Here is a 15,632-nt window from a genome sequence, read left to right as displayed (position 1 = left end):
ATACATATACATTCCTATTAAATAATTTTCACATTAATCATATTATAAGGAAGGATTTGAACCAATAGAAGGAACCACAAGAAAGAGGAAACAAAACCAAACATTAGGAAAAAAAAGAGCAAATTGTATGCTTTGATCTGCATTCAAAAGCCATAGTTCTTTCTTTGGATGTGGATAGCATCTTCCATCATGAGACCTTTGGAGATGTCCTAGATCCTTGAATTGCTGAGCAGGGCTAAATCTATCAAAGTTAGTCATCGCACAACGCGGCTGCTATTGAAAAAAAAAAGTTTTTCTAATTGCATTTATCACTTGATATTTAGCTTTCATCATTTCCTTGGCAGCTATCAGCATTATCATAAAAAAACATACAGAAGCTTTTATAAACTTTACATAACTTTTATAGGCCACACTGAAGCTTTCATACATGGCAGTTATCAGCACTGGAAAGGGTGCAGCAGCTTGGACTTTGCCCTATATTCTTGTTCTGTCGAAATCCGTCACTCTGCTTGGAAAGGTAGAAACGGCCCTTGAAGGGAGAGAGATGAAGAGTGATCAAAGAAGAGTGAGGGTTTGCTGTGCACAAATGAGTTCAGATCCCAGAAATCGGTGATGGAGTGTGACTTCCTCCTGAACTTTAGTTATTTAGGACCAGACAAGGCGGGTGGTGGGGGAGCTCCGAGACCGCAGCCTGGGAATGGCCTTAGGAGCAGTGGATGGAGGACCTCGCAGGGGATAACACCTCCCGTTCGCTACTGGGCAGAGTGCTTGGCAGTTCAAATTCAAGGATTAGATTGGATTAGATTAGAAAAGATTGACGCCGGAATTTTGTCTCCGCCTCCCAGCGCCGTACACGCCCCTCAGTCCCAGCCATTAAGCTCCCTTTCCCTCCAATGTCCCAAGAATGGGCCAATCCGAGGAGGCGGGGCCTTGAGGATCCATCCTTCCCCAATTGGAGGAAAGTGGATGTACCATAGCCTGAGACGACGGCGGCGGCGGGAGCTGGGTGACGTTGGCCGGGTTCCCGGGCCGGTGGAGGCGGTGCGCGCTGCGGCGATCCAGTGTAGTTGGCTTCCCGCCCCCGGCCCCAGCCCCTATCCCAAGGTCCCGCGGCTTTCCGCGTGCGCGCGCGCGTGCGCGGTACCTAGCCTATCCGTGCCCGGCGCCGGCTCGCGCTGCTAGAAGCTGCTTCCTGCTCTAGGCGACCACTCTTCTTCCTCCCGTAGTTCTCCCCGCTCCCCCGTCCAGCAACCGCCGGGATGCAGTGGACAAGGAGCTCGCGTGCCCTGCGAATGGCCGTGGGGCTGGCCATCGTGGCGGTGCTGGTGCAGGGCATCCGCATCTGGCTGGACTCCAAGAGCTTCGTCTTCCAGCGCGAGGAGATCGCGCAGCTGGCGCGCCAGTACGCAGGTGAGCGCGGGCGGGGGCACGAGACGGGGTGCCCTGCACAGGGCACCATGCACCTAGGTCGGGGCGGGGGTGGTGAAGGAGCAGGAGGGTGCCTGCAAAGGGGCCCCCCTCCTGGGGCACCGCTGAGACTGTCCCTCCTAGGAAAACGACTGTTAACGTGGGAATCAGGGAGAGGAACAGCAGCCCCCGGGTGCACCGGGGAGCCTGTGCGACCGAGGGAGGCTTAGGCTTAGGGAAGGAGCCACGTGTGTCCTACGAGGATCCGGAGTCCCTTTCCCATCCCCCACCCCACCCCGGGCGTGCGGCGATTTGGAGGAGTCGGTGACCCATTGGCTTTCTGTTGTGCGTGCATGTGTGGGAGGTCAGGAGGCAGCATCTTAGGCAGGTCTGAGGATTCAGAGGTTGGAGGGGACCCAAGGGACCATTTATTCCATACTCCTCATTTTACAGCTAGAGGAAACTGAGGCCTAGAGAGATGAAATGATTTGCTGAAGGTCACACAGGGAGGCAGGAACTGATCTGGTACCAGAAGCCAGGTCTTCTGACTCCGACAGTTAGGGGACACAGGTAGTAGACTCGGATGAAGGAAGACCTGAGTGTGAATACTGCTGTGTGAGCCAAGGCAATTCACTTAACTTCTTTGTAAAATGAGGAAGTTGGAATCTATGGGCTCCATGCTGGAGTCATCACTAGTGAGTGATGCTTGTATGTCACCTCAAGTCCCAGTGTGTGGGAAGAAACATGGGATCCATGATACGCATGGGAAGGTGGAAGTCGTCCTATGTTCCGAGCACTGTACTAAGACCTATCACAGAGATTAAGTGACTTACCTAGGGTCATACTACTGTTAAGTGGCTGAGGCAGGATTTTAACTCAGATCTTCCTCTTCTCGTATTGCTAAAGCTAACGTTTCCAGTACAATCTTGAATAACAGTGGTGATAATGGACATCCTTGTTTCACCCCGATCTTATTGGAAATGCTCCTAGCCTGTCCCCATTACATATAATGCTTGCTGACGGTTTTAGATAGATGCTATTTATTATTTTAAGGAAGACTCCATTTATACCTATGCTTTCTAGTGTTTTTAATAGGAATGGGTGTTGTATTTTGTCAAAAGCTTTTTCTGCATCTATTGAGATGATCATGTGGTTTCTGTTGGTTTTAGTGTTGATATGCTCAATTATGCTGATAGTTTTCCTAATATTGAACCAACCCTGCATTCCTGGTATAAATCCTACCTGGTCATAGTGTATTATTCTTGTGATAAGTTGCTGTAACCTATTTGCTAGTAGTTTGTTTAAAATTTTTGCATCTATATTCATTAGAGAAATTGGTCTATAATTTTCTTTCTGTGTTTTGACTCTTCCTGGTTTGGGTATCAGTGCCATATTTGTATTTAACTCAGAACTTCCTGACCCCGGTACACACTCTATCCACTTCACCACCTAGCATTTAGGGCTATGTAAGAATCCAGTAGGAAGGGGTTCTTAACCTGGGGACCATGAACTTGTTGTTTCTGTTTTTTACGTCTTAATAACCGGATTTCAACATAATTGGCCTTCTTTATAATCCTTATTTTATTTTGTGCATTTAAAAATATTTTGAAGAGTCTATAGGTTTCACCAGACTACCAAAAGGGTGCATTGCAAAAGAAAAGTAAAGAACCCCTGATATAGAATCAGAGGTCTTAGAAACCCCTCACAGCTCTGCTATTACCTGTATGACTGTAGCTAAGTCCCTTCAACTCCCTGGACCTCAGTTTCCACATTTGTAAAATGAAGAGTTTGGACTAAATGGTCTCTAGGTCCCTTCCAGTACAAAATAATTTGATCTGCTACACACACACACACACACACAAAATGCTCTGGGGGGGCACAAACTCCTCTCCTCAAAGTAAATGAGGTTTGGAAAGAGAGATGCCTGATCTTTGGCATTTGTAAAAGGAATTAAGTTAGATTATTTCTATGGTCCTTTCTAGTTCCAAATCTTGGATTATTCCAATATGTACACCTTAGGTTGGGAAGAGGTTCTGGCCTCCCAGGAATTGTGTGTGTCCTGGAAGAAAAAGGGTATTTGGAGTTAGATTGTAGGGGGTGGTCAGAGTCTATTCCTGCCCTCCCCACCCCATCCCACTATCAGGGCAAGTATAGATTCTGGACCAGGGGAATCTGAGTCTGACTTTTGGGAGGCTGGGGCTAGTCAGACCCCTGATCCCCCTACTTATCCCCCCACCACCACCACTACACCAGGCCTTGATCATGAGCTGGCTTTCTCTCGCCTCATTGTGGAGCTCCGGCGGCTGCACCCTGGCCACATCCTGGCAGATGAGGACCTACAGTGGATTTTTGTGAACGCCGGCGGGTGGATGGGCTCCATGTGCATCTTGCATGCTTCACTCACCGAGTACGTGCTGCTCTTCGGCACAGCCATCGACACTGGGGGCCACTCTGGTCAGTTTGGACCTTGGTTAGGGGAGGAGGGGGCTGGACACAGGGGTAGGGGAGGGAGGCCATAAACCATCAGTAGTCGCTGCTGTGGTGAACCTGAGAGGAGATGGGCAGGGGAGAGGGAGAGGAATGATGAACCCTGCCCTTTTTCTGCCCAGATCCATTATTTTCAGGGGGGACCTATGTTACCTCACTACTTTTCTTCATCCATCTTCCCCCTTCCCAGTGTTTGCCCCAAGCATGGACTATATTAGAAGCACACCACTGATCTGCCTCTTCTCTCCCCTCAGGACGATACTGGGCTGAAATCTCAGACACAGTCATCTCTGGGACCTTCCGCCAGTGGAGAGAGGGGACAACCAAGAGTGAAGTTTACTACCCAGGTGTGTGAGGGCTGACAGGATCAGCATTGATTGCTGGAGGAGAAGGCAGTCTGGATTGGGTTGGTGATAAGTATAGTTTGGAGATAATTAAGATGAAAGGGCTTGGGGGGTTAAGATGAAAAGGCCTGGGAGGTTAGGATGAGAAGTGGGGAAGGGAAGTGGTTCTGATTTCAGGGGAGCACTGTCCTGCCCCCCTGCCACCTTTCTGTCTTCCCTCTCCCCTTCACTCTTCTTATCCTCTTCAACTCTAGGAGACACCATTGTTCACGGGCCTGGGGAGGCCACAGCAGTGCAGTGGGGGGCTGGCACGTGGATGGTGGAGTACGGCCGGGGCTTCATCCCTTCCACCTTGGGCTTTGCACTGGCCGACACATTCTTCAGCACCCAGGACTTTCTCACACTCTTCTACACTGTCCGGGTCTATGCCAGGGCACTGTATCTGGAGCTCACCACCTACCTCTCCAGCCAGGGACATTGATCTCCCCCTCCCATTGACACCCCTTTCCCTGCCCAGAACTGATGAGGGTACCTGAGTCAGTGTGAGATTGAGATGGTCAGACTCTCATGGACGCAGAGACAGGCCAGACCCTCAGCGGGTTTGTATTCAGGCACACACTTAAACACAGGGATACAGACACAGTATAGGGGGTTTGGGTCTGCAGTGAACCTAAATCTACTTCCTGGGCAGCAGTCTGGGGGAGTAGTGGAGGTGGTGTTCTTGAGTGCCCTAGCCCCCAGTTTGGAACTGTGATACCTCCCACACTCACCCTCACCAGACGCCTTATATGTCTAGCTCCCTGTCCTGGCTATGCAAAGGGGACCAGTGGCCTGTTCTGTACCCCCTACTTTTTCCCCCTCCCCCAATATCTCCTCTCCTCCTGCCTTCCAGGTAGGTGCTGCCAATCATGTGATTTTCCTCCCCTTCCATTGTGGACTCCCCCAAACCCCTTCACCTTTCTTTTCAGAGCCCTTGAGGGGTTGGGACCCCAAAGTGCTAACTAACAAAAACTTCATCTGTCTCCCAGGCTGTGTGACTGACTGGGGGGAAGGCAGAGAAGGGGCTGAACCTTTTCATTAAAGAGAGTTCTGACTGAATGTTCCACAGGACGAACATCTCCAGGGCTCTATGTTAAAGGTATATCAATGAGCAGGTCTCTCCTGGGTGCACCCCATCCTCTTTGCGCCCAGTATGGAGACAGAAGGGAGCTCACAGGTAGATTAAGAACCTACAACCCACCAGGACAACCAAGGACTGATTAATTGATAGACTTCAGAGTCCTAACTACAGGATGCATAGAAGTTCAGAGAACCCTAGAGCTCTAAGGGACCTTGAAAATTCAGTTCATCTGACCTCTCTTTGTCCATGGGGAGACCAAAGCCAGAGAACTGGTGACTTGCCCATTTTAATATATATGCACCAAACGGTTTAAGTACACACATGGTTCAGGCTCAAAGCAGCCTAGAAAGGATAGTTCATTGTGAACTTGGGAAATCAGGGTGGGGCTCCTGGAGCATGTGGGACTGATAGGGAAGGCTGGAGGAACTCTAGCCACCTCCCCACCCCTCCCAAAGCATCTGGTGCCATATGTCCCTTCTCAGATGTGATTTACAGGTGGGAAATGGAGTGGCAAAGTCCATTTCAGATGATATTAATGCCAAACATTTTATCGAGTGCTTAAAGACTTGCAAAATGCTTTCCTCAATATTCCTGTCAGGTAGGTAGCATAAGTACAAAGTGTCCCAAAAATCTTAGCGTGTTTTTAAGCTATTGTAGTTTAAAAGCACATGCAGATTTTTCGGACCCCTTGTATTATCTCCATTTTTCAGGTGAAACAGGTTCAGACATGAAATGACTTTTATCTTTGGGCACCCAGCTAGTTAAGTATCTACCACTTTCCTGAGGTCCCAATCCAGGTCTTCTGACTCAGAGTCTGGTGCTGTGCTTGAATCCTCCCACTGAGCAACAAGGCTTCTCTTTGGCTCTCCCCACCCTATTCCTTGGGACAATTGGGCTTCCCTCTCAATCATTAGGAAATAAGGAATCCTAGAGTTTCTCTCCCTTTGGACCTGGTCTCCCTGGGCCACCACTTCAGGATGGTGGAGTGTAGTCTTTCCTCCAAGATTCCTAGGGATTCAAAGGTCTTTGGCTTCAGCTGTTATCTGAAGGAGGGTAGTATCAGATGCCCCCTCAGATCCTTCCTACTGCCCTTAACAAAGCAGCTTCTCCCCAGAATCCCTCTGTGTTGCTGTCTGTCTCAATAAATATTTCTTGAATATCTGTCTTGTCTCCTTCTCTTAGGGAAAGCATCATGGTGGGCTGGAATAAACAGTAAATTGACAGCCCTGAGACCTGTAGTCCTTCTGCCTTCAGGCCCTTGGCCCAGCTGTAGTCGTCATTACAGCTCTAAGGGTTTCAGCTGTTGGTCCTTCGTTTGTTTTTTTTTTTTTTTGAAAACCACTAACATCACGAGAGTGATCATGAATTAGACTTAGTGAGGCAGAGTTACTTAAAGTTGTCTGGCTCACTTTCTTCTAGAATCATGGAAGCCCGGTGGCTAGACAGATTTCAGGATGACTGGTAATGGTTGGTTGGGAATGCAGTGGCCTTTCTAAATCAAGGTTACCCAAGCTTCAGTTTGTCTGAAAGCAATGCCCATTCTATGACTAAGGGCCAGGCAAGATATTGAGACAAAAGATGGCCTAACCACAAAAATGGCAGTCTAAGAGGGGAAGACTAAAGTTTCTTTTTTTCTTTTTTTTGGTGAGGCAGTTGGGGTTAAGTGACTTGCCCAGGCTTACACAGCTAGTGTCAAGTGTCTGAAACTGGATTTTAAAGTTTCTTTCAAGAACAGAAAGCAACTGCTATTTATACTCCTTCTAAGCCGTCAAAAGCTAAACAATGAGCCGTAGAGGCTTGGTTTTGTTTATTCATGACTGATTGTGACTCTCACTGACATATTTGGAGTTTTCTTGGCAAGGATACTGAAGTAGTTTGCCATTACCTTCTCCAGCTTATTTTACAGATGAGGAAATTGAGGCAAACAGGTTAAGTGACTTGCCCAGAGTCATACAGCTAGTAAGTGTTTGAGGCTGGATTTGAACTCAGGAAGATGAGTCTTCCCGACTCCAAGCTCAGCACTCTATCCACTGACCCACCTAGCTGCCCCTATAGAGGCTTGGGCTGGGGGTTATTATTGGCCATTCAATGAAAGCCAGAGTGACTTGAGTTTAAAGGTTTTGTCCAGTAGTTCCATTTGGAACACAGTGGGCCAGTCAAGAGAAAATGTACTAAAATAGCACAGGACAAAAAATAAATTGTCCCAGCTTTCAGAAGGAAAAAAAACCCAGCCCTCAAACCCCAAAATATCTTAGAAAATATAAGCAACCAAAAATTATATTCTTACAGAGCAACAACACATAAGGATATGGTGCCCCAAGTGGAGAGAGGGGCAGCATGTGTTGGGGGGCTGTAGTTATGTGTGGCTGCAAGGGATGCAGAACAAACATCCTATCCTCTTCTCTCAACCCTCTTGGAGAGAGACTTTCATTCCTGCTAGGAGATATTTCAGAGCTAGTTCTGGAGGTCTGCAAGCTCTCAGTTCTTCCTGGGTGGCACGATCCAAGGAGAGGTGTAGTCATCGCTCCAATTCCTCCAATCCTAAAGTGCTACGAGTTCTCTTTTTCCCTCCAGCCCTTTTTTCATCCCACCAGAGATGCCTATCTATAGGCGAAGTGGGCAAAGTCTAGATGGGATTTCCAACCATTTCCTGTAGTGACAAAATCTGGCCAAGAGGTGGCAGTGTGCACCTCGAAGAGGGCACAGGCTCAGGCCTTTTGTCCTACTGCCCATGCTGGTCACCCTCTTCACATTTCCCATTAACCATCTCCTGACAAGTGTTGTTCATCTTTCACATGAATACTTCCACTTCACTAGCTCAGAAAGTAACCTCATTCCATTCTCAGACAAGTTGGGGTAGGGGGTAGCCTTAATGAGCAGAAATCTGAATCCCTGCAACTTTTGTTAGACTGGAATCTAATTGTTCTTCCACAAGGAAACTTTAAATCCTTGAAGACAACTCTCATGCCCCACTTATATCCCCACTGGTTTTCTCCTGGTTCAACATCCCCACCCCTTTACCAAAAAACTCCTTCAGGCGTAATTGAATTTGTCTTTATCTCTGTTAAGTTTAATGCAATGGAAAGAATTAGTGAATTTTTAGTCCTAGAGCCCTGTGTTCACATCCACCTGTGTCATTTCCCTCTTATTCTGTTTTCTAATTTGTAAAATTAAAGAATTGGAATAGATAATCCTTCAAGGCTCCAACTTTTTAAAAATTTATTTTTATTTTTAATAATATTTTATTTCCCCCCAATTACATGTAAAAACAATTTTTAATATTTGTTGTATTTTTTTTTAAGTCTTGAGTTTCTAATTCTATCCCTCCCTACCCCCTATCCCCTCCCTGAGACAGCAAGCAATCTGATGCAGGTTATGCATGTGCAAACATGGAAAATATTAACATGTTAGTCATTTTGTGGAAGAAAACTAAAAAAGAAAGAAAGAGAGTAAGTGAAAAAAAAAGTATGCTTCATTCAGACCCTAGTTCTTTCTCTGGCGGTGAATAACATTTTTTTATCATGTGTCCTCTGGAATTGTCTTGGATCATTGTATTACTGAGAAGAGCTAAGTCATTCACAGATGATCATCACACAATGTTGCTGTTGCTATATACAGTGTTCCCCTGGTTCTGCTCCCTTCACTCTATATCAGTTCATGTAAGTCTCTCCAGGTTTTTCAGAAATCATTCTGCTCAACATTTCTTATAGCACAATAATATTCCATTATAATCATATACCACAGCTTGTTCAACCATTCCCCAATTGATGGGCATCCCTTCAATTTCCAATTTTTTGCCACCACAGAAAAAGCTGCTGTAAATATTTGTGTACAAATAGGTCCTTTTCCTTTTTTTTTTTTAATCTTTTTGGGATACAGACCTAGTGGTGGTTTTGCTGGATCAAAGTGTATGCACAGTATGATAGTAGACTTTTGGGCATAGTTCCAAGTTGCTCTCCAGAATGGTTGGATCAGTTCACAACTCCAAGGCTCCAACTTTAAAATCTTATGATAGCCCACCATATTGAGATATAAAAAGATCCATTTGAAAGAGAGGGACCAGGAGAACTGTTGCTGAGCTGATGGGGAAAATGGAGGTAAGCAGGGACAAAGTGATTGCACTTTGTGAAGAGGAGGAAAGGAATCAGGAGAGCTGAACTTTCTGAAGATCAGAGTCCCCGTGTCAGCCCCCCCCCCCCCGGCCTGTTTGCTCAGAAGATAGTCGTGGGAAGGTGACATCCATTCCCTCCACCTCCTTCCCCCCCCCCAGTTTCTGGAAAGCAATGTGTGCATCCTAGACTCTTCTGGGGTGCAAGGGTGATAAGCTTGCTGACATCACAATTAGGAGGGTAGAGGGAAGGAGCAGAGGAGCTGAGTACAGGGGAACCTGCTATCTAGGGATTCTTCCTTTCCTAATCTTTATAGCCTGAAGGGCTGGAGAGTCTTAATAAGAAATAGCTGGCACTTATCTATCACTTTAAGGTTTTGCTGAAGTGCTTTACAAATATCTCATTTTATCTTCGCAGCAGCCCTGGCAAGTAGGTTGCTATTATTATCCCCATTTTACAGATGAGGAAAATCACCTGCCCAGCATAACACTGCTATAAATGGCAAAACTGGGACTTCCATCAACCAACAAGTACTTATTTTGGGCCAGGCACCTTGCACTGAGGATACAAAGAAATGCAAAAATAGTCCCTGCCCTCAAGGAGCTTCTTTTTTTTTTAAAATGAGGCAGTCCAGATTAGGTGACTTGCACAAGGTCACACAGCTAGTAAGTTTCAAGTGTTTGAAGCCAAATTTGAACTCAAGTCCTCCTGACTCCAGGACTGATGCTCTATCCACTTCACCACTACCTGCCCTGGAGCTTACATTTTAATGGGTCTTTTGACTTTAAAATCTAGTATTCTTTCCAGTACAACACAACCATCAAAAGGCATGATCCCTGCCAAGACAGGGGGGACTTATGGCAAAAATCTGAATAACATACCAGACAATTAATGCTGAAAGATGTAGTAAGTCCTGTCGGATAGGTGGAATAGAAAAGTCAGAGAAGGCTTTGTGGAGGAGGAGGGGACTTTGGCAAGAATTTGTATTTCTATCCAAATCTTCTAGCCCCAGTACCTGGCTCATAATATCTGTTTAATAAATGCTTGTTAATTGAATGTTGAGTAGGACTTAAATAGGCAAAAATGAGGGGGGTGAGGTAGGAGAAACAGTGAGCAAAGCACTGGAGGTTAAGAATGAGCTTGGTGTTAATTTGGATCACTGGAAGCCTGTATTAGAGGTTGGGGTATGTGGAGGGAAATAATGAGAGACAAGCCTGGAAAGGTAGGTTGAGATTCCATGTCAGAATTCCTTGAGTGCCAGGTTGAGCTATTTCATATCTATCTTGTAATCAGTAGGGAGACATAGGTTCTTGAACAGGAAAAGACACAAAATAGAATTATAGGTTATTAGAACTGTTAGGCAACTTAGAAATCATTTAGTCTAAATACCTCATGTGAGATCTAGAGAAGTTAACCAGTTTGCCCAATACCACACAGCTAGCTAATTGGTAACAAAGCCAGTATTAGAACCCAGGTCTCCTGACTCTTTGGATAGCCAGGTGGCATAGGGAATAGGGTACTGGACCTGAAGTCAAGAAGACTCCTCTTCCCAAGTTCAAATCTAGTCTCAGACACTTACTGGCTGTGTAGCCCCTGTGGCTAGTTACTTAACCCTGTTTGCCTCAGTTTCCTCATCTGCAAAATGAGCTGGAGAAAGAAATAGCAAACTACTCCAATATCTTTGCCAAGAAAGCCTCAAATAGGGTCCCAAAGGGTTGGACATGACTAAAATGACTGAACCCCAACAACTCCTAACTCTAGTTTTCTTTTCATAACTAAAGTGTGATTTTAGGACACTCAATCTGATCAGGATGTTAAGATGGACAAAAGTGAAGACCAGTTCAGAGGCTATATTGGAATAGTCCAGGGTAGACATAGTGTTGGCTTAAATTTAGTGTTGATTCTGGAAAAAGAACAGAGATGAGGAATTTTGAGGGTAGACTTTACAGAACTTGGTGGGTAGAAGGAGAAGAATGCATTGGCTGACACATTGTGAGTGAGTAATCAATGCTTACTGATGTATGACACATCACAGGTTTAGAGCCTTGGTGACTGGAAGAAGGATGGTACCATGAACAAAAATTTTATGGCAGGAGGAAGAGCAGGTCTTCAAGGTAAATATTGGGCTCCATTCCATTGAGGTTGGGCTGTTGGGTGAATATCTAGTTTGGGAATAACCCATGAAAGTGAGAACTGAAGCTATGAGAGGAGATGAGCTTTCAGCATCTCTCCATATCAGTGGGTGAGTCAGAGTGTTAAGTGATGGCTTATCTGGGCACTGCATCAAGTAAACTAGCCAATCCTGGGGACTGAACTAGATTATCTCTAAAATACCTTTCAGCTCAGACGTGCTATATATAGTCTGTGTTCCAAAGACCCTCCCACCTCTGAGTTCTATCACTTGAGAGACATAGTGGATAGTGAACTGGACTTTGAGTTCAGGAAGACCTGTGTTCAAATCTTGATTCAGACTCTTCCTGGCTGTGTAACCCTGAGCAAGACACTTAACTTCTATGTGCCTCAGTTTCTCCATCTCTAAAATGTGAAAGTTGGGTTCTAAGATCACTTCCAGCCTTAAATCCATACCATGATCTTTGGAGTTCTGCTCCTATAGGACAGTGTGGGAAGGGCTGCAGTGTCAGGCCTGAGGTGGGGCAAAGTTTAGCTGTGAGAAGAGCTGTGGGCCTAGATAGAATAGGACCCTGCTGGAAGGGCCTGGGGAAATGGCTTTGGAGCCTCCTGGTTGTATTCCTGTGTGACCTCTTGTCACCTATAGAGTCTCTCCACAAAAAGCCACATAGTTTCCTGGTAGTCCGTAAGTACAGTGCTGGCTGATTACACGGGACCCCTTCCCCCACCCCATTCCCTTGGTCAGTGTGGAGAGAGGCCAAGACAGCAACAGATCTTTCAGCGCGGACTGGGACTGGAGGCCCGAGCTCTGTCAGGCTTGCAGAGATTGATCTAAGCTTACTGGCCAGTTTCAAAGGCCTGTAACGCTGCTGCCCCATTGTATATTTGGATATCGGAGAAATTAATTTACTCCAAGTTCATCTTTCACTGGCTCCTCCCCTTCACTAAGGTGGTAGTACATGCATGCACACACGCATGCACACACACAAACTAGAGGGATCTTAGAATTTGTTCTATAACTGAGGAAAAGAAACAGTCTCAGATAGTCGTAGTGACTTGTCCTAGATCCTACACAGGCATTAGTAGCCCAGTTGAGACTAAAATCCAAGTCTGCTGACTCTCAGTTTAGTTTCCACTGACCACATCTTGCTGTTTTTCTTGTTCTACCATCTTAGGTTCACTTATATGTGTATGACTGATTCTTGAACAGGCTTGAGCCCCACTTTCTTCAAATAGGCTCATAATGAGAGCCCTCTCAGGCAGTTAGGTAGTTCAATGGATAGAGTGCTGGGCCTAGAGTCAGGAAAAATCATCTTCCCGAGATCAAACCCAGCCTCAGATACTTACTAGCTGTGTGACCCTGGACAGGTCACTTAACCTTGTTGGTCTTAGTTTCCTCATCTGTAAAATGAGCTGGAGAAAGAAATGGCAAACCACACCAATATCTTTGCCCACAAAACCCCAAGTGAGATCAACGAGAGTCAGACACAAATGAAAAACAACCGTACAACAACTGAGATCCCTCCCCTACCTACTAGGGATTATCTGAGGATGACCCTAAGCCAACATGAATGCCGGGTGAAATGTGGATATGAAGTCTTCCACACCCCATCCTCCAAACACACACCTGAATGGGGAAAACCATTTTGTCCTGGTTTGGTTTAAAGGTGTTGGCTCAGTTGCCCAACACAGGAGCATATAGTAGGTACTTAATAAAGGCTTTGCTTGATTGGTTGAACAAGCGAGTTATGCTTCTTTGAACAGTGGACAATGTAAAGACACACGATAGAGTAGAAAATCAGAGAAGGAGAAAAATGGATAAAGACATAAGAAGGTTTTTGAGAAAAGTGCATGGGTTTTCAGTATTGTGGTAAGTAAGGCAAGGAGCCCTGGGACCATGAAGTGTGAGTGACCCAGCCAGGTACCATCCTACTAAGGATGCTCCATGAGGAAGAGAGTAGGAGAAGGAACTGTGGAAAAAAGGGCATTCTCAGTGAAGAGAATAGCATGAAAGAAGACAGGAAGACTGGGTAATGTTGGGCCTAACTTATTAAGCATGCCAAATCCTTCCCTTTAATCAGTGGAAAATTAAAGTGTGAGGTCATATGTGCTCTTCATAGCAATCGCTTGGGTTGTTTTACTAAATTCTTTTTAGAATTGTACAGTGTGGGAGAGGAATCTAATTAGGGAGTTTGCTGAGGTTTTGTGATGTGCTAAATCAAAATTTATCAAATTTTTTTTTTTAGAAAGAAAGGAGGGGGCAGCTAGGTGGCACAGTGGATAGAGCACCGGCCCTGGATTCAGGAGGACCTGAGTTCAAATCCGGCTTCAGACACATAACACTTACTACCTGTGTGACCCTGGGCTAGTCACTTAACCCCATTGCCTAGCCAAAAAAAAGAAAAGAGAAAGACATGAGTATGCTGTTTTCTGGGTTGAGGGAGAGCATTCTGGCTGGAACAAAAAGTTTGAGCTGGGGAACAAGCAAGGCAAGAATGAAAAGAGAAACCTGGGCCAGACTCTAGATTCACAAAGGTGCTTAATCTGGGGTCCACAGATATCCCCCTAGGGGTTTGTGGAAAGATTTCAAGGATCTGTAAATTTGGACGGGGAAAAAAACTACATCCTTATTTTCACTGACAGCTAACTGAAATTTAGCATTTCCTCCAATTATTTAAAAACATTATTCTGAGATTGAGTTTTTTACCAAAATGCCAAAGGAGATCCATGATAAAAATGCCTGTTCTAAAGACAGAAATCTAGGCTGATGGGTTTGGGGTTAGTGCAGAAATTCAGTGGGAAAATTGTTAAAGTTTTCATTACAATACAAACAATGTTTAATCAGGTACTTTGTATGGATTTTATTAGGCTAGTTGCTGGGGAAGATAAAGTTCAGATGAGATATGGTCCCAACTTTTAGAGAACATACAATCTTTTAGCAAAATAAATCAAACATGGATAGAATTATGGAACTTAGAATTGGAAGATACCCTAGAAATCATCTAGACAGGAATTTTTAACCTTTTTTAAGTCATGGGCCCCTTTGATAGTCTGCTAAAGTCCATGGATTCCCTTCTCAGAAGGTTTTTTAAAATTTCATAAGAAGGACATGCTAAATTTCAGATAAGGGTTAATGAAAATTAGGATGTAACCTTTTTTTCCAATGCAAATTCACAGGTCCCTTGAAAGCTATCCATGGATTCCAAAGCCCAGGTTAAGAATATACTTCAACTCACCACACACTTTCCAGATGTAGAGGGTATGTCTAGGAGAAACCTGATAAGGGCCTCTAGAATTTCACTACTATCCTTAAAGTGTGTGAGATTCCTTTGACAAGATTAACTTATTGCTTAATTTATTAAAAAAATGTTGCAAGCATTTATTATCTTTCCTGCAACTACTACCACTCCCCTGCCATGGAATAATTTTTCAAATGCTCACATTAAGTATAGATAGTTCAGCAAAATAAATTCCCACAATGACTTTGTCTAAATATGAATTTTTCATTATGAATTTTAAGTCCACCTCAATGGCAGAAGCTGGGTAGTGTGATCTGACTTCAATCCACTGGACTCATGTTAATTCCTTATTAATAAGGTTAACATGGATGGCAACCCTTTGTTATCTCATTAATGAAACCTTTAGCAAGGTGAGAAATGGTTTACTTTTGAGTTTCAGTAGATGATATTTACCATGATGATGAAGTTCACTTAGTATCTCAGTACCTTACTATTAAAGAAATTAAAATTTGAGCTTTCCTGGGGATGTCACTAGAAATCTTGTGGCCTGTATAGGTCCTCAGTGGGGCTTACTGGAGAGACAAGCTGCTTGATTCTTGAAAAACCCCAGGTGATTTCTCATTGGTGAGGGCAGCACCTAAAGTAGTATTGTAAGTCCAGAGGCAAGTAATATAGGTGCCCTGAGGGAGATAGGACTCTCCTGGGTGAGAATAAGAATTATTTTTACTCTCTATAGGCTTATGTATGAGTGTTAAGCTTGTTAGATTCAATATCCTTTTGCCTAGATGTTTGCATA

General features: G+C 44.9%; 1 protein-coding gene across 1 annotated transcript; it reads left to right on the top strand.

Moving 5' to 3' along the window:
- The first annotated feature begins 978 nt into the window (after positions 1 to 978).
- Positions 979 to 6,519, top strand: SIGMAR1 (sigma non-opioid intracellular receptor 1). The gene is made up of 4 exons (XM_020966968.2): positions 979 to 1,410; positions 3,661 to 3,861; positions 4,149 to 4,241; positions 4,493 to 6,519. The coding sequence occupies exons 1-4, from the start codon at positions 1,260 to 1,262 to the stop codon at positions 4,717 to 4,719; spliced, it is 672 nt and encodes a 223-aa protein (XP_020822627.1). The 5' UTR covers positions 979 to 1,259; the 3' UTR covers positions 4,720 to 6,519.
- The last annotated feature ends 9,113 nt before the right edge of the window (positions 6,520 to 15,632 follow it).

The sequence above is a fragment of the Phascolarctos cinereus genome, unplaced genomic scaffold (genome assembly GCF_003287225.1).
Source record: "Phascolarctos cinereus isolate Bilbo 61053 unplaced genomic scaffold, phaCin_HiC Scaffold_4;HRSCAF=312, whole genome shotgun sequence".
Lineage (NCBI taxonomy): Eukaryota > Metazoa > Chordata > Mammalia > Diprotodontia > Phascolarctidae > Phascolarctos > Phascolarctos cinereus.
Note: the sequence above shows the minus strand (reverse complement) of the source record. Positions and strands in the feature narration are given on the sequence as shown.